Source organism: Nicotiana sylvestris, chromosome 5 (assembly GCF_000393655.2).
Source record: "Nicotiana sylvestris chromosome 5, ASM39365v2, whole genome shotgun sequence".
In the NCBI taxonomy this organism is placed as follows: Eukaryota; Viridiplantae; Streptophyta; class Magnoliopsida; order Solanales; family Solanaceae; genus Nicotiana; species Nicotiana sylvestris.
Genome location: NC_091061.1, coordinates 115,028,058 through 115,053,812, shown reverse-complemented (window position 1 = coordinate 115,053,812; position 25,755 = coordinate 115,028,058). Strand labels below are relative to the sequence as shown.

Sequence of the window (25,755 nt, the reverse complement as noted above, 5' to 3'; positions counted from 1 at the left end):
GATCGTTACACTCAATGTTTGCTAGATTTTGGTAATGTGTGCTATCTCATCTGTATTGTGGGTGTGGTACACTCGGTGATATCTACCTTAACATTAAATGCTTTTGTTCAAGGTAATTAGATTCATTCTCTAAGTTTATAAATTTTTTCCTACTCCTATTTGTTTTAATTTCTTTAGACGTGCATATGTTCATAATTACTTTTTACACAATATGATTTTGGAAGATGTTTGTGAAGTTCAATGATTTGAAAATAGAGGCAAAAACCTAGCTCCTTAACAAGAAATGATATCATTTGCTGTGGAATTGAAAACAAATTACAGAAGAGGACATTAATTTCTTTCATTGGTTTAGATGGATTTAATTTTTTTATTATAACTATTGATAATGGAATTTGAACTTTTGCTCAAAGAGGAGTTGAAGTTTTCATTTTTAAACAAGAGAGTGAGTGGTCTTATGGTGGGAAGATAGTAATAATATTGGCTTGGACGAAATCTTGAACCGTGTTATGTTGTTAAGTTAATTTCAACTTGAGAAATTGCATAATAATAATCATATACTATAATGGAGTATATTTTTATGCACTATTTTAAAATCTTTTTTATAATTTATGTTGAGACTTGAGAATTATTATCTTTTGGTTAGTTATCTTTATTATTAGGAAGTTCAAAAAAGAAAAGAGATCCGACATTTTAAAAGAAAATTAACGGGTAGAGAAGTAAGAAAGAGGGAAGAAAAAAGGAAAAAGTTAAAGATAAAAAGGTCTAAAAAGAAATGGAAATACAAGACAAAAATTACAGAACAGATTCATATAATTATGTATTGATGTGCACATAATAAATGTACAAAGAATTAATCATGTCTTGAATTTGTTATACATATGTACAAAAGAATTTTTTTCTTGGAATTTTTTTCCTTCTTTACTTTCTTTTAAGAAAAATATAAGTATTGTTTTACTTATATAAATTATATACAACAAATCAAGTATTTTTGGAAGACTAAAAGCTCTAAGTGATGGACAATCATATAAAATATATAAAGTTGAGTGTGGATAATATAATCGATTAAAGCTTGAAATATTTAAATTTAAAGACAAAAGAAATTTTAAAAATTTGGCATCCGTAAAATCTAATAATTCGCGCGAAGCGCGAGTGCATTCACTAGTTTAAGATTATGTCGAACTAAGAAGATATGATTTTATGATAAGCTAGAGTAATGTAAAGGGCCAAATCTGGAGTAATAGAAAATTGGCCGGTAGATCGATACTAAATATATTAACCTGCCAAAAAGTGTATAAAATATGTATATATTTTGTATAATATATATATATATATATATAATATTATTAACATTATTTTTAGAAGTGTTTCAAAAATATATATCTCTCAATAAAAATTGTCACTAAGTTAAGACAGTGGAACTAATTTGGATAAATGCGAATTAACAAAGGATTGCATGGGAATTGTAAAATAGCACGGTATAGCCAGTTTTCGGGCTGATCGTTCAAAAATAGCCAGCGTTTACGAAGTCAATGAAAAATAGCCACTATTTTGCTGCAACAGAGACCGGTCCAACATAATATACTGGAGTTCGGTGCACCTGTATATGAACTCCAGCATATTATGCTGGACCGGTATACTTTGCTGACTCCAGTGTAATATACTGGAAACTGGAGCACCGGTGCTCCAAACTCCAGTATATTATACTGGACAATTATACTTGCTGGAACTCCAGTATATTATGCTGGAGTTCTAATGTACTTATGCTGGAACTCCATCATATTATGCTGGAATTTCAGGGCTGGAACTCCAGTATAATATACTGGCGTATTTTTCGGATTTTGAATAGTGCTTTCGCTCAGATTTATCTTTACATGAAAAGTGACTAAATTTCGATTATTTTTAAAATTAGGCTATTTTTGAATGACCGGACGTAAATCTGACTATTTTTTAATTTCTCCCATGGGAATTAAATGAGATTTAAGTCCATAAACCATCTTGAGAGCAAGTAAACAACCAGACGCAAAATGCCAAAAATTTGCCGATTTCCAATTAGACGCTACGTCACCCAATATTATCCACACTCAGCAGTCATTATCCAAAATCCCATCTTCCAAAAAAAAAAAATCAATATATACTAATACTAAACGTAAAGAGGAAAATAATGGTGCAACATTTTTTCCAATATATATTGCAATTAATCCAATAAACTCCAGCCACTCCATTACTCCTCTAGCACTCAAATTTACCCTCACCTGTTGTTTTTATGAGCTAAAAACTTCCTTATTTTAGGGGTATTTATGTCATTCTAATCATATTATGAAAAATGATAAGTGGAAGTCTTTTTTTTTAGTTTTTTTGATTCCCAAGATTATTTTATTACCAATAATTTATGTATTTAAAAAAAAAAAAGGATAGATGAGCTATTTTTCTTGTTATACTTTCTTGTTTTTCTGGTTATTCTCTCACACTTCACAGTCATCATATCTTTGGGATTTGATCTGAAGAATATTAGTGGCTTCTAAAATTTTGCTGGATAAAATTTTCAGTTTCCGGTAAAACAATAACAAGAAATTAAACAAAACCCAATTCTCATAATACACAAATCATTTATCTTCCATTTTCAAGATTCATCCTTTATCCTACAATTTGTGTATATAACAGTTGACCACACTGTAAATTCTCATTTTGACTCCATTCCCTTATCCGCAAATGGGTATGAATTACTTTTGTGCCTTCTTATCCTATTGAATTTTGTTCTTGTACAGTTAGGGTTTATTTGAATTCTGTTTCTTATTGAATCTTGTGGTTGTTTTGTGAATATTATTTTCAAATAATCAATTGGGGCTTGTTCTTTATTAGGTTTGGTTGATATTTGTGGTAGAGTAAGAAGGTGTAGTGTTTAAGTGATGGTGGTGGTATCTGGGACTGGAGACCCTGTTGAGTCATTTCTGAATTCAGTACAATTTGTTAAGAATGCGTTTTCTCCAATAGAGTTAGGTATTAAGAAAGTGGCTAAGGATTTTGAGCATTGTTGGCCTGGTCCAAAGACTGGGAAAGTTGAGAGTTGTACTAGTAGTTGTGGTTCTGGATTAGATGTCAAGAAAATGAGTGTAGTTAAGCAAGGTGATGAGAAAAAGAAGGGCTTGTTGATTAAGTTACCGATTAAGATGTTCGTTGGAATGTTTGGGAATAATGGGCAGACCGATAAAGGGGGCAATAATGTGGCTAGGAAAGGGTTGAAGGAGAAGTATGGTGGCAGCAAAGGGGACGGGAGTTGTGTGAACTGTATGCAATTTGCTGTGGCTTGGTCATTGTTGATGAATGGCTTTGTTCAGGCTGTTCCAAGCCCGTTTAAGACTGTGAAAAAGTGTGTTCAGAAGGGTAGAAATGAGGATAGTGCTCGTGATGATGTTAAAGATAATCTGAGGGGAAATTATGTGAAGGAAAAGAAGCACAAAGAGGGAAAGAATTTATCAGTTGAGTGCTTTCTTGGTTTTCTTTTTGATCAAGTAGCTCTGAATCTTCAAAAGTTTGACATAGGAGTCCAACAGAAGGAATGTCAGATTGCCGAGTCTAATCAAATTCCTCCGCCTGTCAATAAGTTTGATCATTTCAAGATTTTTGTCAGTATTTTAGAGGGGAAAAGAGCTGATGTCAATGGATTTCTTGGGAATCTGAATTTTGCTAGAGTAGGAGGTGTTCCTTCAAGTATTGTTGATGTAGATTCTTCCGTGGGAGAAGAGAGAGAAGGTGGTGTTAACCATATTGGTGGTCAAGAAGAGAGCACTGGAAATTCCGCAAGAAGTTTAGCGAATGGTTTGCTGAGTATTCCCTTATCCAATGTCGAGCGTTTGAGATCAACATTGTCCACAGTTTCAATAACAGAACTAATTGAGCTCTTGCCTCAGTTAGGACGACCTAGTAAAGATCATCCCGACAAGAAAAAGCTGTTCTCTGTCCAGGACTTCTTCAGATACACTGAGGCTGAAGGTATGCCTCGATCCTAGTTATAAAGTTGATCTAAAGTTTGTCCTTTCCAAGTGACTCTGTTAACATGGCTTCTGATCTTTACATGAATTGTTTCTATTTGTCAAAAATCAACAAATACTGAGATTTCGTCATATCTGTGTGCCATACAGTAGACTGATTACTTTTTCTGATCTTCTCTTTCATATTACTGTACATGTTTTCTTGGGTCTTTAGGTATAAAGAAGAAAGACCAAGATAGAAATTAATGGCATTAGCATCATACTCTGAGAACTTTGTGCTCATTTGTTGATCTAATGATGTTGATGTCTTTGTTTTAGTTTCCTTTTACCTGCAGCTTTCTATTTTACAGCAGCTCTGTTTCTTGTATATTTTCTTCACTACTTCAATGAGAAATCTATATTTATGTTATCTTTTAATTCGACCTTCATCGACTAGTTAGTAATTATGGCAAGCCTAAATCAAGCTTGTTTGAGAATTAGAGATTGTCAAGTATGTGTCAACAGGAGACTTGTGTTTTGGCTAGTTAGTCCACTCATCTTTCACACATTTATCAATCTCACAAAAAGTTTCTAATTTGTTGTGATTGAAAATGATGAATATTTTAGCAATCTATACTCCTTAACAACTTATCTCGATTTCCTTGAGCATAGAATTTCGTTGCTCTTCAGTGTGCGAGCCGCAAGGCAAAGCCGATCCTAAAGCCAGATAAAAGGGGGGGGTGTAAAGATTGTCGACCAGCAGAAAAGTAGAGCTATAATGGATTCATATAGCCGAGCCCAACTAGTTTAGGATTGACACAACGTTGATTGATTAATATAGGATTTTCTTTACCTTTCTTGCTTTAATGATCCCTTCCAAACAAAACCTTTCTGTGCCTCCTCTGAGGTGTCTTTTCCCCCATTTCTTTCCCTCATGTTATATCAAGCAAAAGCATATCCTTAATAAGTGGTAACACTGTCAGCTGTATTAGTTTCCAGCATATAAGATTGATTGACAAGTTAAATGGTGGAAAGGAGGGAACTGTTCTCTTGTAACATGATATAGGAGGTATATTAATGTATGCACATACTATGTTGTTCCATGAACCTCTGCTTAAACTTGTTGCCACTTGTTTACTTAAAGCCTTAATATTACATAATGAACACCTTGGAAATATAGTTGGTAATGCTTGACATGCTATAAGCAACAACTTCACCAAGTCCTTGGGGCTTCAGATCATATACTCGGAGTGGCTAAAATAGAAACCTGATAAAAATTGGCACTTCGTTCGTAAACCTTATTGTCTATGGGGGCATGGTGATAGTACATTTAGTAAAAATGTGAGATGTGGAACATGTCTGTGCTAGATAACTGCATAAAATATGTATGATTGTCTATCTGGCTGTGTCTTGCGATGAGATAGAAAGTTAGTGCAGAAGATGTGGCTTGTGCATGGACAACAAACTGCACAACCATCATAAACGAAAGTGCAAACACATGAAATATCTCTTACCAACTTTTGACTTGTAATAATAAGTAGAAGAAAATTTTGTTGACATGGAGTTGGAGGAAATGGTAAGTTCAAGGAAACAAACGAGTAACTGGATCATTTTTCCAGTAGCTGAACAATTCTCAAGTCTCAACGTGATTGAAGTAAATGATTCCTCTATCATGTGCACCTATTATTATTGTTATTATTGTTGTTGTTGTTAGTTGTTGCTGTTATTATTATTATCGTCGTCATCATAATCATTGTTGTTGATGTTGTTGTTATTATTGCAACATTTTTTTCTTCTTTGGGCTGGGATGAGTAAATTTAAATATTTGAACCAAGGGCTGCCTGCGACGTACAACATCTCCATTATGAGGAAATTTCGGTAAGTAAATTTCGATAATGTCAAGCATGCCCTTAGTCCTGTGTTGCTCTGTTGCAGGTAAGAGATTCTTTGAGGAATTGGATAGAGATGGTGATGGTCAAGTCACGTTGGAAGATCTTGAAATTGCTATGAGAAAGAGAAAATTGCCAAAGAGATATGCCCATGAATTCATGCGTCGTGCTAGAAGTCACTTGTTCTCAAAATCTTTTGGGTGGAAACAATTTCTGTCCTTGATGGAACAGAAGGAACCCACCATCCTGCGGGCTTACACAAGTCTTGCTTTGAGCAAGTCAGGCACATTGCAGAAGAGTGAGATACTTGCATCACTAAGCAATGCAGGACTTCCAGCAAATGAAGACAATGCTATTGCCATGATGCGCTTTCTAAGTGCGGATGCAGAAGAATCTATTTCCTATGGACATTTCCGGAACTTTATGCTGCTACTTCCATCAGATCGGCTTCAAGAAGATCCTCGGTAGAATAACTTTTCCCTTTTTGAATGATATGATAATACCAACAGTAAGATGTCAGAATATAAAAAGAAGTTACGGTAATGAGCTCCTTGTTAAGGTTTACTTTGGTGAAACTCCAGCTTTTCACTTCCATTATCTAACTTTTCCATGTTTTGGGCAAACTAGGTTTTCATTTGAGTTAATCCTGGAGAAATGAGTTGATTAGAGGCCTTTCTTTGAGATTCTTTTTGAAGACAATCTTCAATTATTGATCATGTCTCCTATTGCTTGATCATCTGAAGATCAAATATACAGAGGACTAAATATAATCAGTTGCTATTATTAGTGGTACTACTGCATGTTAATCACTTTTCATGTTTATGCTGGTGGAGATGCAACTAGAAAAGATGTTATAGGGGCATAACTTGAAAAAGGTCTTGGGTTTTGGAAGTTGATGGTTTCGGTTCTTCTAACTTTTGTTAATTTTGAGACATTGTGATCTTAATTATGTTTTGGCCTTAGCACAGAAGAAATAGCAAGATACAAAACAATTTTGAGAAACATCCAGCACTTCTGTGTAGGGGAGTTCAGGTTTAAATTCGAGCTCTTTTTAACATTTTGTAGAGGGAAAATGTTTGGTATTAGAAAGTCTTACCTTTGGGAAGACGATAGAGTGGGCTCGTTATAATTATGGTACTTGCGAGACTTCCGTTTTTTTGGTGAGTCAATTTAGTCAACAATTGATGGGAAGATCCTCTAAGTTATTTTATAACTATGGATACCTACATAAAAGAGTCTCTCTAGGCGTGGAGCCTTTGGTTCAGTGGTGAGAGAGCAGCGTGTGAAATGTGAGTTAGACGCACGTCATGAGTTCGAACCTTGCTGCAAATAGAAACATGGTATTTAGGTGGGGAAGGGTAGATGAGCGGGCCATTAATCCACCGAGTTTTGAACCGTGCGCTAGCTGGCTCCCGAGGATTTTCCAGTTATCAAAGTTAAAAATCGCTTTCCAAACAACCTAATTATCCAAGCAATATCTTGTATTGTGTGTGCATGACAAATATGCCAAGAGTAATTAGATCATCTGCACCTAAAGAACTTAATTTTCTTTCCTTTTGAAAGCTGTGCAGTTCATGCATGTTTTCTACAGCTGCTTAAGGGATCACATGCACTGTTCGTCCATGTTCATACTGTGGTTTCCTTACAATCCTATAAATTATTTTATTGCATTCGACAGTATCTGTACATAGCAAATAATACCAGTATCCACACAGCAAATAAATTAAGCGTCGAATTTCCCCATTTTATAATAATTGCAGTTTATGAAAAGATGATCTAGATCCACCTTTTATTATTACCCAAAAGAAAATGGGAAACAAATTGATGCATGTGGATTCCCTTTTGCTGTTAGTATAGCACTCTGCAGCTGTCTACAGGTACCTTGATACTTTGTGAGATATTATATGGTCAATGAATGTTGAAGCACAAATATTAGCAAAAGAAAAAGGGATGAAATGTTAGAGAGCAAATAGTACAATGAAATAGATATTATAAGTGTGAATATTTTAGTGTTCTATTAGAAAACGGTGGAAGACACAATGTGTCTGTAAGTTAATAAATTCAAATCAAAAGTTGACTTGATACACTCAATATCAATTTTCATTTTTGGATGTAGATGCATGTGGCACGTGCAATTATGATTTTTTTTCGGTCTCAAAACCATTATTTTGTTGATGGTACATGCAATTGCCGCTATTGCTAAGCCTGACTCTTTTCTGTGTTACTTTTTCTTTAATTGATAATATGGAGTCTTATTTCAAAACATGAATTGGTTTCTAAATTTTTTTGTGCATGCAGAAATATCTGGTTCGAGGCTGCTACGGTGGTTGCTGTTCCTCCACCCGTAGAAATTCCTGCTGGAAGTGTTCTAAAATCAGCATTAGCGGGAGGCCTTTCTTGTGCATTGTCGACATCTATAATGCACCCTGTGGATACAATTAAGGTAAAGATTTTTTTTTTCCTTTCCAGAAGCATTATTTGTTGTTGAAACTTCTGTCATAACGTAGACCAGTTATTTATTTCCTTAAGTTGCTGGTGGAAATGATAAATGGTGTCACTCATTGATTGTTTTAATTTCCCAATAAAGAAAATTACCCAAAAAGGGCAAAATACGACAAGATATTGGATAAACAATTTAATAGCAAGATACTCCTTTGTCCCTAAAAAGACATGCATCCTTTTTGTAACACCCTTACTTCATCCAAAAGAAAAGAAAGAACTTACATCCTTTTTTGCTGTCCCAAATATATCACCTCTTTCCAGGAAAAGAAAAATCTTCCTCCAACAATTCAAACTAATATAAACTGACGCTACTCATAATATTTCAAACTTGATATATCATCTTACCAACTAATGGTTCCACTTTATCACATTTCAAACTATTATTTATCATACACTCAATGTAGTAAAACATTTCCCTTTTAATAAGTAGTCAAACTAGGTGTACACTTGCCTTTTTTAACCAGTTTCTTAATTGGGTAAGTAAGTTCGTGTGAGGTTATACTTTTCAGATAATATTTTCCTGTTTGATATTTTCAATGAAGCATAAGAAACTCTGATTCAAGGAAATAAATCAGTCAATTGTCGTGGCATAATTCTGGTGGTCTAGTGTGTTCCGTCCATCTGATGTCTTGGATATGGTGAAATTAATTCTGAAATTGAATAGCAATTCGTTAGAGTGAAAATGTGTATTCTGAAAATTTTGGCTGGTTCATCAGACACAAGTACAAGCATCAACACTTACCTTTCCACAAATCATATCGAAGCTTCCCGAACTTGGAGCAAGGGGATTATACAGAGGCTCTATTCCTGCTATTCTAGGGCAGTTTTCAAGGTTAGTCCTTTTGTGTAACAACAATAACAACAAACCCGGTGTAGTTCATGTATCTTGGTAAAACTGTCCTTTTTTGTGTCTGGATTGTAAAGTTTGATTGATTATTGCAGCCATGGCTTGCGTACTGGAATATTTGAAGCAAGCAAAGTTGTGCTGATTAATATTGCTCCTACACTTCCAGAACTACAGGTAAGCAGTGGAATCCTTCTGAGGGGTTTTCCCTCTCCTTCTGCTAATATTATTCAGTTTAAATTTTTTGTTAAGATAGTTCAAAGTAATTCATTAATACCACACCAAGGTGGTGCTATCTTTGAAAAATGTGCTGTGGCTATTCATACAAGCAGGTATTCCCACTGCCAAAAATACAAAAGAAACCAAAGAAAACTTTTTGACTTTCGACATCAGGTTCTCCTATTTCCGTCTCTCTAAAATAACCAAAATACAAAAGCCTGTAGTTTGGAATCATATCCACCTCTATGCTAGGAGCACCTGATGAATGCTGAAACATGAAAACTGCATATGTAAAAGCCCACAATGAAGTAACAGGTGGTTGACATTGCCCAGTGCAAGTCAAATAAACCATGATGCATATCCTCCTTGGAACCAAAAAAAAAAACAGTAAGGAAAAAAAGCTTTGATGAGATGAAGATAGTAAGACTTAACTGAGAGGCATACTTTCCAAACTGTCCAATCTTCCTTTGGCATACTTTCCACAGAATCGTCCATAGGAAGAGGTCGCATCTTTTAGCAACACCCAAGCAGTACTTCACATTAATCACCATCTTCCACATGGCCCCATCTTCATTGGCATAGTTCTATAGCCACTTTCACAACAAAGCGTGTTTAAACATCCCTACTTTCCGTATTCTCTTGCATGCTCAATGAGAGGTAGTTGTAGTTTGCAACCATTTACTGGTCAAAGATTATGAATTAAAATTTGGTAGGTTTTGAGAAAGTTGGCAATCAGCTTAATTAGGTCAATCTTTCGCCTTGATTTTAAAAAAGATTGGACCTTAACTTTTGCAGAATGGTAAAACGTTTCACGGATAACATTTCAAAAGTCCTGTCTTTGATAAATTTGGTATATCACCTCTTCAAACAATGTCTTTGGTTATCCATTTACATGATGGCCAGTTGAGGCCTTCTTATTACCATCTTTTTGTTCCTTCTATTATTGTTTCTCAGCTTATAAGACTCTTTCACTGTGGTTTATCCGGTGGCCACCCAGCTGATTCTGCCTTCTGATGTTTCCATTTACATTGGAGGGCCCAATTAGTTGACTGATTTCTGTCAGCTTATGTACTTCATTTTAAGCGTCCTAGGCAAGAACACAGCAATTGTTGACTGAAATGACTACTCATTCTTAAGTTGAATTTAAAGGTTTTTTTTAAGCTTTTGAATTATCCAAGTATCCATGGGAGGATCTGCTCATCATTCAATGAGATTAAGAACTCCTAGAACCTAGATGAGCTGCGATGAAATGTAGGAAAGACAACAACAACAACAAACCTAGTAGTTTCCCACAAGTGGGGTCTGGGGAGGGTAAGATGTACGCAGCCTTACCCCTGCCCCTGGAAGGGCAGAGAGGCTGTTTCCGATAGATCGCTTGCTAGAGAACGACTGAAAAAGAAAAGGTAATTGCAACAAATAGGAATAACAACAAGATGAAATACGATCAAATCCAAGAATGCAGTCAAACTCTAGGTAGTAATAGCTTCTATGGATAAAAGATATCATACTAACTCTAATGCTAGTAAACTGAGTAAGACAAAGAGAAACACTCGACTACCTACGAACCTTCTACCCTAATCTTTGACCTCCACACCCTCCTGTCTAGGACCATGTCCTCAGTCAGCTCTAGCTGTGCCATGTCCCGCCTAATAACCTCTTCCCAAGATTTCTTAGGCCTACCTCTACTTCTCCTGCTACCCGCCGAGGCTAACCGCTCGCACCTTCTAACTGGGGCTTCTATACTTCTCCTCCTAACATGCCCAAACCATCTCAACCTTGCCTTTCGCATCTTATCCTTTCCAGGGGCCGCTCCCACCTTTTCCCGAATAATTTCATTCTAATCTTATTCAACCAGGTATCCGCACATCCACCTCAACATCCTCATCTCAGCTACTTTTAGCTTCTGGATATGAGAGTTCTTGACCGGCCAACACTCTGCTCCATACAACATAGTCGGTCTAACTACAACCTTGTAGAACTTGCTTTAAGTCTCAGCGGCACATTCTTATCACACAAGACACCGGAAGCGAGCCTCTACTTCATCCATCCTGTTCTGATACGATGCGTGACATCTTCATCAATCTCCCCGTTAACAAATATGATATGATATTTCTTTCACATTTTTCAGTGTGCTTGTTCTCTCTCCTCCTCCTTCCCAATTTTGTTGCTCTACTTCAATTGATGTTCTTGGATGCCGCCTGCTGCCGGTGTTTTTGTGCCCCATAGGTACACAAGAAGGCTTGAAAATATCAAAGTACTAAGGAAAGTAGGATCAATTAGTTGAGCACTGACATGCTACTTAGGATTATTTCCTGACTGATCTTCATTTGTTTGGATTCACAAAGCTAGTTACTTATCCATTTTCTTGTTTTTGGAATGTTTTCTAGGTTCAATCTGTAGCATCATTCTGCAGCACTTTCTTAGGTACTGCTGTGAGAATACCTTGTGAGGTGCTCAAGCAAAGATTGCAAGCTGGTCTTTTCGACAATGTTGGGGCAGCAATCATTGGCACTTGGCAGCAAGATGGTCTTAAGGGTTTTTTCCGTGGAACTGGTGCCACACTCTGCCGTGAGATTCCATTTTATGTTGTAGGCATGGGCCTATATGCCGAGTCCAAAAAGGTGATTTTGCACTTATTTAAGCTTGCAGTGTACTTATATCTTTATGAATTTTCCCTGACTTCATTCTCTCCACAATCAGTTTATTTTTTTTAAAACTGTTTAAAGCTGATATATTAATGACAAAGACATGACTGAAAAATCAGAAAATCAAGATATAAAAAGAAAAGAGAAAGACCTAAGCTAAGGATATAGAGTTATAAATTCCAAAATATTCCGATCCTTGCTTGCATTCTCCTTTGCAACATAACTCGACGAGGCACAAGCATCTATCGCTGTGTTTAAATCAGCCTTATAATCTTTAAATCGTCTGCTATTCCATTCTATTCAGATTAAGTGCAAAATGCGGTGAGAAAGCATCTCACATCTCTTATGGGATATTAGTTCTTTACAAGAACTGGCATTACCTAGTGAACACTGTTAAAAAAAATGGACATTAGGTCTAACTCAACTCCAAAAGGTAGCTCATGAGATGAGGATTGCCCAACACCTTATAAAGAGACGACAACCCATTTCCTCAACCAATGTAGGACCCTAACCGACACCAACAGAGGAAAAACAGGGTACCTAGTTAGCAATAGCACAATGGAGCATGTAATTATTGACTAATTCTGTGGTTTTTTGACCTATTATTTGTTACAAAGTAACTGATGTACATTCTGCATTTTAAAACAGCAAAAAAAAAAAAAGAAAAAAAAAGAAAAAAGAAAAAGGGGAAACAGAATAGTTGTAGTACTTCACAAGTAGTAAAAAGCATGACAGGAGTCATTTCTAACTGATAGTGAATCTTCCCTTTTTAGCACTCCCTGTTATCCCAATTTTTATGATACTTTTTCCAGTTTGGGACGTTCTTATAATATTATTCTGTTCGACTTTTTCAGTTTTCAATTACTCAAGTTTTAAACTTTAATATGATGCTTTCTTTATCCATATCCCAACTTTCACTTATTCAAGTTCATTTAACTATTCAAATTTTGAATTTTGATGTCATGTTTATCTATCAAACCAACATCTCTGACTATTTTTTTAGTATTTTGTTCACCGTCATTAATATAACATATAGTCGAAAAAGTTGATAATAAAGAAAAACTAATGTAGTTATATGGTGAATATTTGTAGATTCACAATATCTCTAGTGTCATTTCATTTGCATTGCTGAATGTTGTAAATTAATCTATTTCATATTCTCTCTTATATGGGAGAATTATTACTTGCCTTATCACAAGTAGTGAATAATTATTTACCTTACTGTACTATTTTAAGACATCTAAGGAGCCCCTGTTCAGTGGCGGAGGCAGGATACCCACTAAGGGGGTTCAAAAAAAGAAAAATTTTAAAAATTAGAAGTGACTGTGGCCGGTGGGAGTTGAACCAACTACCTTACAAAGGCTTTGAACCTCTTTGACCATTGAACTAGGTTTTGGGCTGTGTCTAGGGAATTTAAAATAGAAAATATAGAGGTACAAACCGGATTTTGCCTTATATGTACCGTGTAATTTTCGGCGAAGGGATTCGGGCAAACCTCCTTCCGCCCCCTAAATCCGCCCCTGCCCCTGTTGAGAAATGTTCACAATCATGTCTTCGATAAATCTCTTCTTTATTTTGTTTCTTTACCTTATACATTAGTCATTAACATTTTAATATTTCATGTCCAATTAAACACCATATAAAAATTGGATGGATGGATGGAATACAAAGTATTTCACAGTCCTCTGGATTTATTCAGCTTTTTGACATAGTATTGTGTACTATAATCAAGGAAAAGCATTATGCTGTGTCTGCTATATAAACTCTTGTGTAATTTTCTGAAATGCACTTGGCTGGATCAGCAGCTCCTTTTAAACATCTATTATATAGATTAATTGGGTTGGTAGGCAATGGGATAGTAAACATATTTGTAGAATATTTTACGAATGGTGAATTTAATGGATGAATATTAACTGGTAATCAGGTCTAGTTGCCTGAAGCAAAAGATTGAACAAATCTGAGTTGGTGTACCATTTAGTGTCCTCAATTTAAAATGCATATATTTTCAATTTCAGCTAAAGAAAGGCCCCTTGACATTAGTCAAGGTTATAACCAACCACTATATAAAATCATTTGTGTTGATTTCAGGTAGTGCAACAGCTTCTGGGGCGAGAGTTGGAGCCTTGGGAAACAGTTGCAGTTGGAGCTTTATCTGGTGGGTTTACAGCCGTCTTAACGACTCCATTTGATGTGATAAAGACCAGAATGATGACTGCTCCGCAGGGGAGGACCGTGACGTCGTCCATGGTCGCATTATCAATTCTCCGTCATGAAGGACCCCTCGGATTGTTTAAAGGAGCCATTCCTAGATTTTTCTGGATTGCTCCTCTTGGTGCGATGAATTTTGCTGGCTATGAGCTAGCAAGGAAAGCCATGGACAAGGAGCAACTTGCTCAGAAAAGTGGCTAGCAGAACATCGGCTCGGATTTTGTGTAGAGATGGTAACATGTAAAAGCTGCTGGGAAATTTTGAACCTTTTCCAAGTCACAGCAGTGACTAATCGTATCACATTTAATTTGTCGAAATCCCTGCATTTTGTCGCAAGAGGCGACAACCTTTTAGATTTGGCCTCTGGAACAGTTGTAAATTGTCATTAGCAGCATCTTTTGCTTTGTAATATCATAATTTGTACATCATCTTGTGCAGTTTCTAACCTCGATACATCAAGCTCTAGAGTATCAAGAGTACAAAATGAACAGAGGCACAATACTGAAAACCTTTTCTGAAATTTCACGTGTTCAGCAGAATAGCCCCCGTCTTCTTATTTCTTCCTTTATCTTTTGTGAATCTTTCCCTGCCATAGCAGAATATTTCCTTAAGATTAGCCAAATGAAATACTTGGAATATTTTTTCCAATGCATCATTAAATCAACTGCCATGGGCTACTGTAAGGTTACGTAATTGTTAACTTTGAACTTTATTTTGTATTAGAAAGAAGATCTTTATTTGGTAAGTCGGGGAAATATTTTTACAGAAAATAAGTCATTTATGATGTTTGATTGTCGGAATATTTTTAGGGAAATTATTTGCCACTAAATAGAGGAATACCACTAGAAAATAGGTAAGTCAATTATTTACTAAAATACACGGTGGATTAAAACCTCATTAATTAAAAATATTTTTCAGGAAATGATCCATTATTTCCTCTAACAAGAGGCATAGAGATAACCAGAGTTTTCATACTTCCACAATTATCTGAATGTCAGTGTGTATATAACAAAAGGAGCTTATTTTTGCAAGATATTCTAAAGAAGTTTTGGATATAACAGTAAAGTAATATGATCTCTACCTTCTCATGTAATAAGAGAAATAGTTGAAGGTCGTTCATAGGTTACCATTCGGAGGTTTGATAAATCAATCAACTTATAACACTCATTTCTCTGAGAAATGACAAGTTCCATACCTTTGTTTCAAAATAGCACACGGATCGCTTATTTCATCGGTGTAAAGACCTTTCTTTCTACATCATCCTTATTCACAATGTAACGACCCGACTGGTCGTTTTGAGCAATTACGTCTGGTTCGGCAGTTTGAGGTCACGAGAAGCTTCATAGTATGTGTATCGACTTGCGGCATGATTGGATTCTGTTTCCGGATGAATCGGAGTCAAAGTTTATGTTGCATTGTTTGACTTGATTCAAAGTTTAAGAAAATAATGAATTTTTTTAAATTTGTGGTCTAAAACATGTAACTATAAAATATAAATCATCTCATTAAATGTAAAATGAAAATTTCAAAATTTAATTAAGTATTTCTAAATATAATTATGTGACAATCTTTTTGGGACAAAGTAAAAAAATGCTATATAAATTAAGACAGAGATTAATAAATAAGATTTGGAATATATAATTATACAGCACATGAGAATACAAAGATTCTTTTTCCGTTGTTCTTTCTTACTTTCCTTATTATTTTGTTGTTGTCTGGGGGAGGAACAGAGGTACTAACCATCTTATAAGGGTAAAATACAACATTGCCCCCGGTTGGTCGAAACTATTTGTATTCATATGCTAAAAAATGTATAAATTATACTTTTTCCGTTTCAATTTATGTGAATCTGTTTGACTGGATACGGAATTTAAGAAAAAATAAAGACTTTTGAAATTTGTGATCCTAAACATGTTAGAAAAGGATCCATAATATCATAAGCGGACCCAGGATTTGAGCGCGATAGGGCACTAATATTTCACATATGTCAATTAGCAGCGACAAAGTTCGGCGCAACTTTTTAAAAACTTAGCAATTATGATAGCTTATCATCAAAGTGCAAACTCTCAGTTGTCGTTGTCAAAGTCGACATATGTTGCTGCTTCGTCGAAAGTGATTGTTGAAGGGAGAATCAAGAGTTTGTATTTTTTTACTTGTTGAGGGAGGAGCTACACCACCCCTCCACCACACCCCCACCCTAAATAAAAATATTATTAATAGTACTTTCTTTTCATGTTATAGATAGATTATTTTTTTTCATTTCAACAAATGAGTTTTTTTTTATGATATAAAAAGGTATTTTTTTCATTTTAACAAAAAAAAAATACTTTCTTTTCATGTAGAAATAGTATTATTTTTGCGTAAAAAGGTAAAACAATATATTACTCCCTTTGGGTTTGTGTGGATTTTTAGAGACTCGGGGGAGAGGGGAGAGGGAGAGTAATATAAAAAAATATTTTCTAATTTCTAACCAAACACTAAAAAATATTTTTCGAATTTTTTTTTCCATTCACCAACCAAACAAGGAAAAATAAGTGATAAAATCACTCATTTTCCATGGAAAACATTTTCTAGGAAAATATTTTATTTTCCTTCATACCAAACACACCGTTAAAGTGGTACTAAATTATAATTTAATTCAAATAAGAGAAATTAGTAATAAAAAAGTAAATCAGTTGACTATTAAGTAATGGTTCAAATCAATGAAGTAAAGTGAATCAAAAACATTAAAGAATGTGTTAGTTGCTAAGTTTCGTTCCCAAGTCCCCAAAGCAATAGAGAATGATCAGCCACACACCTAACCAAAGCTGCCAGCCAAACTTTTGGGTCTTTAGGGGCACCAGTAAATGATTAAAGGGGTACGTCCTCTATGTATACACAGATATATCCGAGATATATATACATTGATTTTGTCGAGGCTAACGGGTTCCGATGACCCCTCTACCGTACATGTAGGTCTGTCCTTGCATAGTATTTGTGTGATTATAAAAGTTTATCATTAAGGTAGAATTGGAAGTTTAAGCTAAATTGTTTCCAATTTTAGAAATGGGTCATTCTTTTTGGAATGTACTAAAAAAGAAATAGGTTAACATAAACTGGAATGGAGGGAGTGTGTGTGTATGTGTGTATATATATATATATATATATCGATTATTAGTTTTAGGAGCGTATAAAATATGCATTTCTCATGCTATAATTGATTTTTGTCAAAATAGCACGGACTAGCCAGTTTTCGGACCGGTCATTCAAAAATAGCCTAACGTTTGCCATGTCATTGAAAAATAGTCATTATTTTGCTGCAACAGAGACCGGTCTAGTACAATATACTAGAGTTCCAATATACTTTGCCGGAACTCCAAACTCCAGTATATTATGTTGGAGTATTTTTTCGGATTTTGAACAATGTTTTCGTTCAAATTTATCTTTACATAAAAAGTGACTTAAATTTCGATGACTTTTAAAAATATGACTATTTTTGAATGACCACTTGTAAGCCTGACTATTTTTTAATTTCTCCCTTGGTTTTTGCGTCTGAATGGTTTTGGGCTTACACGAAAAAGAATTTAAAAGGGACAGAAGACTAAAATGGTCAGAAAGGCTTCAAAACAAAAACAGAAAACGCACCATAATAGTGAACATATGAAAGACTGCTGTTTAACTTTCACTGACTCGTGGCTATTAGCACATATATCAGGGATAAATTCAAAAATAGCCAGATTTACAATTGGTCGTTTAAAAATAGCTCAGTTTCAAAAGTTATCGAAATTTAGATACTTTTTATGTAGAGATAAATCTGAACGAAAACACTGTTCAAAATCCGGAAAATATGTCAGTATATTATAGTGGAGTTCCGACATAAGTATGCTTGAACTCCAGCATATTATACTGGAGTTCCAGCTGGAGTTCCAGGATAAGTATGCTGGAACTCCAGCATAATATGATGGAGTTTCAGCATAAGTACACTAGAACTCCAGCAAGTATAATTGTCCAGTATAATATATATACTGGAGTTTGGAGCACCGATACTCCAGTCTCCAGTATATTATACTGGAGTCAGCAAAGTATACTGGTCCAGCATAATATGCTAGAGTTCATACACAGGTGCACCGAACTCCAGTATATTATGCTGGACCGGTCTCTGTTGCAGCAAAATAGTGGCTAGTTTTCATTGACTTCGTAAACGCTGGCTATTTTTAAATGACATGTCTGAAAACTGGCTATACCGTGCTATTTTTACCATATATCATTAATAATTCAAAAAAGTTTTGACCTACGTTTTGTGTTCACTCCTACAAAGATTATGAATAGCTTGCATGCTTTTTCAAATCCAGCAAACCTACTTGTTCCCACTTCAACCATGGCTGTTGATGACACATTAACTCCTTTCAATTAATTACTTCCTCCGATCCACTTTAAGTGCTCGTTTTATACATATTAAGGAATTCACCTTCTAACATTAATTAATAATATAATGAAATTAATCATATTAACTGTAATTTGTTTATTGAAAATATAACAAATTATTCCTAGATTTTTTACTTCAAGAACAACTTTGGAAAGAAAAATTAGTTAATTCCTTTTTAATATCCTAAAAAATTACATATTGTGGACCGCAAAAAAAAAAAAAAAAAAAAAAAAAAAGAGAGGCTAAAAGTCACTTAAATTGGCCGGAGGGAGTACATTTTACACAAGTGAAAAGGTCATCGATTAAAATTCCACTTATATAACTGAAAAGGTCTTAAAACCAATTGTCTAATTCGGCTGTCTTTATTTGAGGTTAATTGAAATCGATTAAAAGTAAGTGCACCTATCCTCCACATGTTGTTTCAAGAGAACCCTAGATTTGAAAATTTTCGTACAACACTATTATTGTTAGAACCATTCTAATTTCTAGAAGATTAGGCATAGCGTAACATGTAACATTTGGCTTAGCATGTTGTGTTTTAGTTAATTCATCAAGTCATTGAAGTCTGGCAGAGCAAATTAATTAGCTTTTCTTAATTAGTAGCGTATAATGTGTTACAACCCATATCCACACGCGTTAGTTCATGTCATATACTCCCTCCGTTTCAATTTATGTGAACTTATTTCCTTTTAAGTCCGTGCCAAAAAGAATGACCCATTTATAGCCACACAATGATTTATATGGAAACAGTTTACCTTTACACAATGATTTATAGCCACACAAAATATATGTGCCTCATTTTACACGACAAGATCAAAAGTCTTCTCTTTTTTCTTAAACTCCGTGCCCAGTCAAATGGGTTCACATAAATTGAAATGGAGGGAGTATTAATTAACATAAATCCAAGAAGGAATTACCTTTGAGATGATAAGAAGCTAATCTTATTGGTCTTAAGTGATACAAGGGTGTATAAGGGTGATTAACAAGTATTAGAAGTTAAACGAATCAAGGATGTTGTAACTCGTATTTTCAGGTAAACCTAGAGGTTCTTAATACACTCAAGAGGTCATGTATTAAGGTATTTGAATCATATAATATCCGTATCATAAGTCTTGAAGTCAAACGAGTTATGAAACAAAAGTCGACAAACGTTGTCGCAACTTAGGTTCATAATTTTACTTAAACATTAGGTTAAATGTTTCTAAGCTTTTCTCCTAATTTACAAGGAATTACGGGGTGATCTACCTACCAAATTAAAGATCTATGAGTCTAGTTTCCAACACATTAAACCGTTTGTCAATATGATCTTGGAGTATAGAGATATTCATATTTTTGCAAGCCTGCGCAGATTGGTAGATGACAAGTAGGTGCATCACCTACTTGCCAAAATGATAGGACAAAATTAAAAGACCTAAGTCGGCCAAGAGAAGACTTTTAAGGGGTTATGAACTCAGTTATTCAATCCATATTTCAGACCCTCAAAACCAAAGTTAACCCCTGCAACTCCTCCCCAAAAATCCCACACAAACCCTAATCGATTTTCCCTCTCTTTCAAGTTCTATTTGAAGGTAAAACCTAGAGTTTGAAGAACCAAGGGAAGGGCTGAGTTATCCAACAAGTAAGGTAAGTTACTGCCATCTTTCATACATTTTTCTTTGCTGTGAATTCATGGTAATTCGTTCTATACATGTAAGAACTCACGGGACGGTGATCGGAAGCCGTGAGTTCGAGTTATTCACTTGTAGCAGACTGTTTTGTGAACTGTTTTGTGTTGCTGTTGGGATGCGTGTTTTACTAATGTTTTGTGGAGTTTTGGAGGTGAAAGGGTGTGGAGAAACACCATATATATGTAGGGTTGTGGGATGATAGTTATTCATAACATTTCCGGGTCGTTTGACACGACCACGGTGGCCGTCGTATGTATGGAGTGATTAGGCTGTGCGTGGACTATTTTGGGAGGCTCAATATGTTTATTATTGATGTTGTTTGGGCTGTTTGGTGATTGTTTTGAATGGTGTGAAGTCATATATATAGGGGAGGTGCTGTCCGTTTCATCGTAAAATAGGTTGTGGTCGATACATAATAGTTATGACGCTTAAATGATAACGATAGTATCGTTTCTCTTATTGTAGACTAAGGAGTTTTGACAATTGCATAGCTTGAGATTGGGGCAGTATATACAAGGTATGTGAGGCTATCCCTTTCCTTCTTTTGCACGACTCCAATTGTACATAATGTAATGAACGAGCTTCCAAAGATACTCTACTCTTAGAAGCTAGCAGTACTTACATTGCTTTCCCTCTTATGGAACGCTTGATGTTAATGTTGCTTCTCTTATTCTTATGTTATCAATGTTTTTGGTACTTCCTAATTCTTATAAGGTTCATAGTGAAGAGTTAGTCCTAATAACGTGTATAGAGGATACCAACCTTACGTCACTCCGAAAGGTTTAGAATGTGATTCCATGAGTCGAGCATGCATTATATATATATGTATCCATTTTACTCTACCGAGCCGTGCTATAGTCGGCCGGGTACGACACCTATTGTGCAACTACTGATCAGTTGGGTTTTACCGAGCTCCACGTGGTCGGGTACGATTCTACCGAGCCTTATGATGGCTGGGTACATTTTTTACCGAGCCTATTACGGCTGAGTACGATATGATGATGATGTATGTTTTAAAAGTTTATGTATACATACATATGTATCATGCATTGCATGTCAGTAGCCCTCAGAGGTACTCAGATGTTCCATGTTATATATTCTCTATCCCTGCTTACATTGCTGTTCGTATTTATGGTTCCGTGCCTTACATACTCAGTACTTTATTCGTACTGACGTCCTTTTGTTTGTGGACACTGCATGTCGTGCTGCAGGCCATGATAGACAGGCAGGTGCAGCTCCCCCACCACAGTAGGTTGTCCAGTTCAGCAGTGCTTGGTGAGATCCCTTCTCTGGACTTGCCGTGGTCTTGGTATGCATTTTGTTATAGACATTATGAGTATGTCGGGGCATGTTCCGGCTATGTTGCAGCACTTATGTTCATTTAGAGGCTCATAGACAGATGTCGACTCATGTATAGTTTGGTATGCCTTGTCGGCTAGTTTTTGTTGTATAGCCTTTCATGGTAGCGTGGTAGCTCGTACCTTATATGTAGTTTTTTGATTGTTTGGTACGAGAGTAAGTATGAGAGTTCGTGATTTTATTAATTTAGACCCTCCAGTGTTTACCGGATCAGACCCCAAGGAGGACCTACAGACTTTTATTGACCAGGTTCATCGTACATTGCGGGTTATGCATGTTAGTGATACAGAGGCAGTAGAGTTGGATTCTTATCGGCTACGGGATTTAGCGGTTCTCTGGTATGATAGTTGGGAGAGATCCAGGGGTCCGAATGCTCCTCCAGCTGTGTGGAAGGAATTTTCTGAGGCCTTTCTTCGTCACTACTTGCCAGTTGAGATACGACGAGAGAGCTGATAAGTTCTTGAACCTTAGACAAGGTAATATGAGTGTGCGAGAGTACAATATGCAGTTTGATTCTTTAGCAAGGTATGCTCCCCATATGGTGGCCGAAATGAGTGATAGGGTGCATTTGTTCGTGAACAGATTGGGCCCACATCTGATAAATGAGTGCACGATAGCCTCCTTGGTGGATGGCATGGATATTTCCCGTATTCAGGCTTATGCCCAGACCCTAGAGGATCGTAAGCGCCAGCAGAAGGCAGATAGGGAGCAGGATAGGGGCCAGCATAAGAGGGCGAGATTTGCAAGGTACTCTAATGACTTCAGAGGCAGCGTTAGGCCCCAGTCTTCGAGGAGTTCGGCGCCATCTGTAGCTAGTGCTGCTCCATAGTTTCAGAGGCCTCGATATGATCAATTTACCTATTCTAGTCCAGATCAGAGTCCGCAGGCATCAGGCTCACAACATCACAGGGATACTAGTCAGACGAGACCCACAACACCATGTTGTAATCAGTGCGGCAAGGCCCACTTTGGACTGTGTCGTCGAGGTTCTGATGCATGTTATTCTTGTGGACAGTCTGGCCATATGATGCGGGATTATCCTAACAGGGGAGGTGATGGTATGGCTCAGCCGACTGGATCTGTGTATGCTTCTTCCTCATCAGTTCGACCTCCAGCACGGTATTTTCAGCAGTCGACAGGTCGTCGTAGAGGTAGAGGTGCAATGCCGAGTTCGAGTGGTGGTCAAAATCGAACCTATGCTCTAGTAGGTTGACAGGATCTCGAGTCGTCTCCAGATGTTGTTACAAGTGTATTATCTGTGTTTTCTTATGATGTATATGCGCTAGTTGATCCGGGATCTACATTATCATATGTTACACCCTTTGTGGCTAATAAGTTTGGCATTGAACCTGAATTGACAAGTAAACCCCTTGCGGTATCTACTCCGATAGGAGATTCTGTGATTGCTAGAAGGGTATATAGAGGTTGCACTGTGATGATTTGTAGTCGTCAAACCTCGGAAAATTTATTTGAGATAGAAATGGTTGATTTTGATGTGATAATGGGAATGGACTGGTTGGCCTCATGCTATGCAAATGTTGACTATCGTACGGAGATGGTTAGGTTTCAATTTCCTGGTGAACCCATTATTGAATGGAAAGGGAACATTGCTACACCGAAAGGTAGGTTTATTTCCTATCTTAAGGCAAGGAAAATGATCTCAAAAGGTTACATTTATCATTTCGTTCGCGTTAGGGATGCGGAGGCGAAACCGCCTACTTTACAATCAATCCCCGTGGTCAACAAATTTCCAGATGTTTTCCCAGATGAACTCCTAGGCCTTCCTCCTGAAAGGGAGATTGAGTTTAGCATTGACGTGTTGCCTAACACTCAACCGATCTCTATCCCTCCATACAGAATGGCCCCGGTAGAGTTGCAAGAGTTGAAGGTGCAGTTGAAGGACTTGCTGGATAAGGGCTTCATTAGGCCTAGCACTTCACCTTGTGGTGCACCAGTCCTATTCGTGCGGAAGAAAGACGGGTCGTTACGAATGTGTATCGACTATCGACAGTTGAATAAGTTTACTATAAAGAACAAGTATCCACTTCCAAGAATTGATGACCTGTTTGACCAACTCCAGGGTGCCAAGTATTTCTCCAAGATTGATTTACGTTCAGGGTATCATCAGGTGAGGGTTAGGGAGAAGGATATTCCAAAGACGGCCTTCCGGACAAGATATGGGCACTTTGAGTTCTTGGTGATGTCGTTCGGGCTAACAAATGCCCCAGCAGCTTTTATGGATCTCATGAATACTATATTCAGGCCCTATCTTGATGTGTTCGTGATTGTATTCATTGATGACATTCTAGTGTATTCTCGTTCGGAGGCGGAACATGCGGGCCACTTGCGGATAGTATTACAGACGCTTCAGGATCGTAAGTTATATGCTAAGCTCTCCAAATGTGAATTCTGGCTGAACTCAGTAGCATTCCTTGGCCATGTGATATCTGATGAGGGTATTAGTGTCGACACTCAGAAGATCGATGCAGTAAAGAATTGGCCGAGACCTACAACACCATCAGAAGTCCGCAGCTTCCTAGGGCTAGCAGGATATTATAGGCGGTTTGTAGAAGGGTTTTCCTCTATATCATCACCATTGACTAAGTTAACACAGAAAGCTACCAAGTTCCAGTGGTCTGACACTTGTGAACGTAGTTTTCAGGAGCTGAAGAATCGATTGACATCCGCACCAGTGCTCACTCTTCCTGAAGGAACAGAAGGTTATGTGGTATATTGTGATGCCTCAGGTATAGGTTTGGGGTGCGTATTGATGCAGCGTGGGAAGGTGATTGCTTATGCATCAAGACAATTGAAGAAGCATGAAAAGAATTATCCAACCCATGATTTGGAATTGGCTGCAGTAATATATGCTTTGAAGATATGGCGGCACTACTTATACGGCATCCATGTTGACATCTACACAGATCACAAGAGTTTACAATACATCTTCAAGCAGAAAGAGTTGAATTTGAGGCAGCGTAGGTGGCTTGAATTATTGAAAGACTACGACGTCGAGATATTGTATCATCCCGGTAAAGCCAATGTTGTGGCAGACGCTCTCAGCCGTAAATCAATGGGAAGCTTAGTACATATTGAGGCAGGTAGATGGGGGTTGATTAAAGAGCTTCATCAGCTAGCCAATATGAGAATCAGATTGTTAGACTCTGATGATGGAGGTGTTACTGTACAGAATACATCAGAATCATCTTTGGTAGCCGAGGTAAAAGCACGACAATATGAAGATCCTATCTTAGTACGATTAAGAGAAAGCATTCAACAGTGTAAAAGTATGGCTTTTGGGATCGGAAAAGATGGGGCACTGAGATACCAGAGCCGATTGTGTGTGCCTAATGTGGCAGGGTTGCGAGAGAAGATTATGAATGAGATTCATCAATCCCGATATTCCATCCATCCCGGCTCGACAAAGATGTATCATGATGTCAAGGAGCAGTATTGGTGGGATAACATGAAGAAGTCTATTGCAGAATTTGTAGCCCAGTGTCCCAATTGTCAACAAGTAAAGATAGAACATCAGAAACCCGGTGGATTGCTTCAGAATATAGAGATTCCGACCTGGAAATGGGAGGTGATTAATATGGACTTCATTATTGGATTACCTCGCTCTTATCATAAGTTTGACTCCATCTGGGTAATAATTGATCGACTTACAAAATGTACCCATTTTCTGCCAGTTAAGACAACTTACACGGCTGAAGATTATACGAAGTTGTATATCAAAGAGATTGTTAGGCTTCATGGTGTGCCGATATCTATTATATCAGACTGAGGAGCTCAATTTACAGCTAACTTTTGGAGGTCTTTTTAGAAGGGTTTAGGCACACAAGTGAATCTCAGCACTGCATTTCATACGCAGACTGATGGACAGGCTGAACGTACCATTCAGACACTGGAAGATATGCTACGAGCATGTGTTCTAGATTTTAAGGGGAATTGGGATGATCATCTTCCACTCATAGAATTCGCCTATAACAATAGCTACCATTCCAGTATTAAAATGGCCCCATACGAGGCACTATACGGGAGGAGAT

At 36.8% G+C, this 25,755-nt stretch overlaps 1 protein-coding gene across 2 annotated transcripts; it reads left to right on the top strand.

The window, feature by feature from the left end:
* Positions 1-2,408: 2,408 nt before the first annotated feature.
* LOC104215478 (uncharacterized) lies at positions 2,409-14,816 on the top strand. Of its 2 annotated transcripts, XM_009765297.2 has the most exons (8): positions 2,409-2,713; positions 2,860-3,990; positions 5,904-6,321; positions 8,156-8,300; positions 9,076-9,191; positions 9,302-9,380; positions 11,810-12,043; positions 14,156-14,816. In XM_009765297.2, exons 2-8 carry the CDS (start codon positions 2,907-2,909, stop codon positions 14,474-14,476), a joined length of 2,397 nt encoding a protein of 798 aa, XP_009763599.1. In that variant the 5' UTR covers positions 2,409-2,713; positions 2,860-2,906; the 3' UTR covers positions 14,477-14,816. The 2 variants fall into 2 exon arrangements, with proteins under 2 accessions (XP_009763599.1, XP_009763594.1); XM_009765292.2 differs by having other exon boundaries at positions 2,409-3,990.
* Positions 14,817-25,755: the final 10,939 nt, after the last annotated feature.

Bases quoted from the DNA above. Each gene is read 5' to 3' on its own strand.
- LOC104215478 (XM_009765297.2), top strand. From the start codon at position 2,907: ATGGTGGTGGTATCTGGGACTGGAGACCCTGTTGAGTCATTTCTGAAT. The intron at 6,322-8,155 runs GTAGAATAACTT...TTGTGCATGCAG, and splicing joins CGGCTTCAAGAAGATCCTCG to AAATATCTGGTTCGAGGCTG. The intron at 9,381-11,809 runs GTAAGCAGTGGA...AATGTTTTCTAG, and splicing joins CTACACTTCCAGAACTACAG to GTTCAATCTGTAGCATCATT.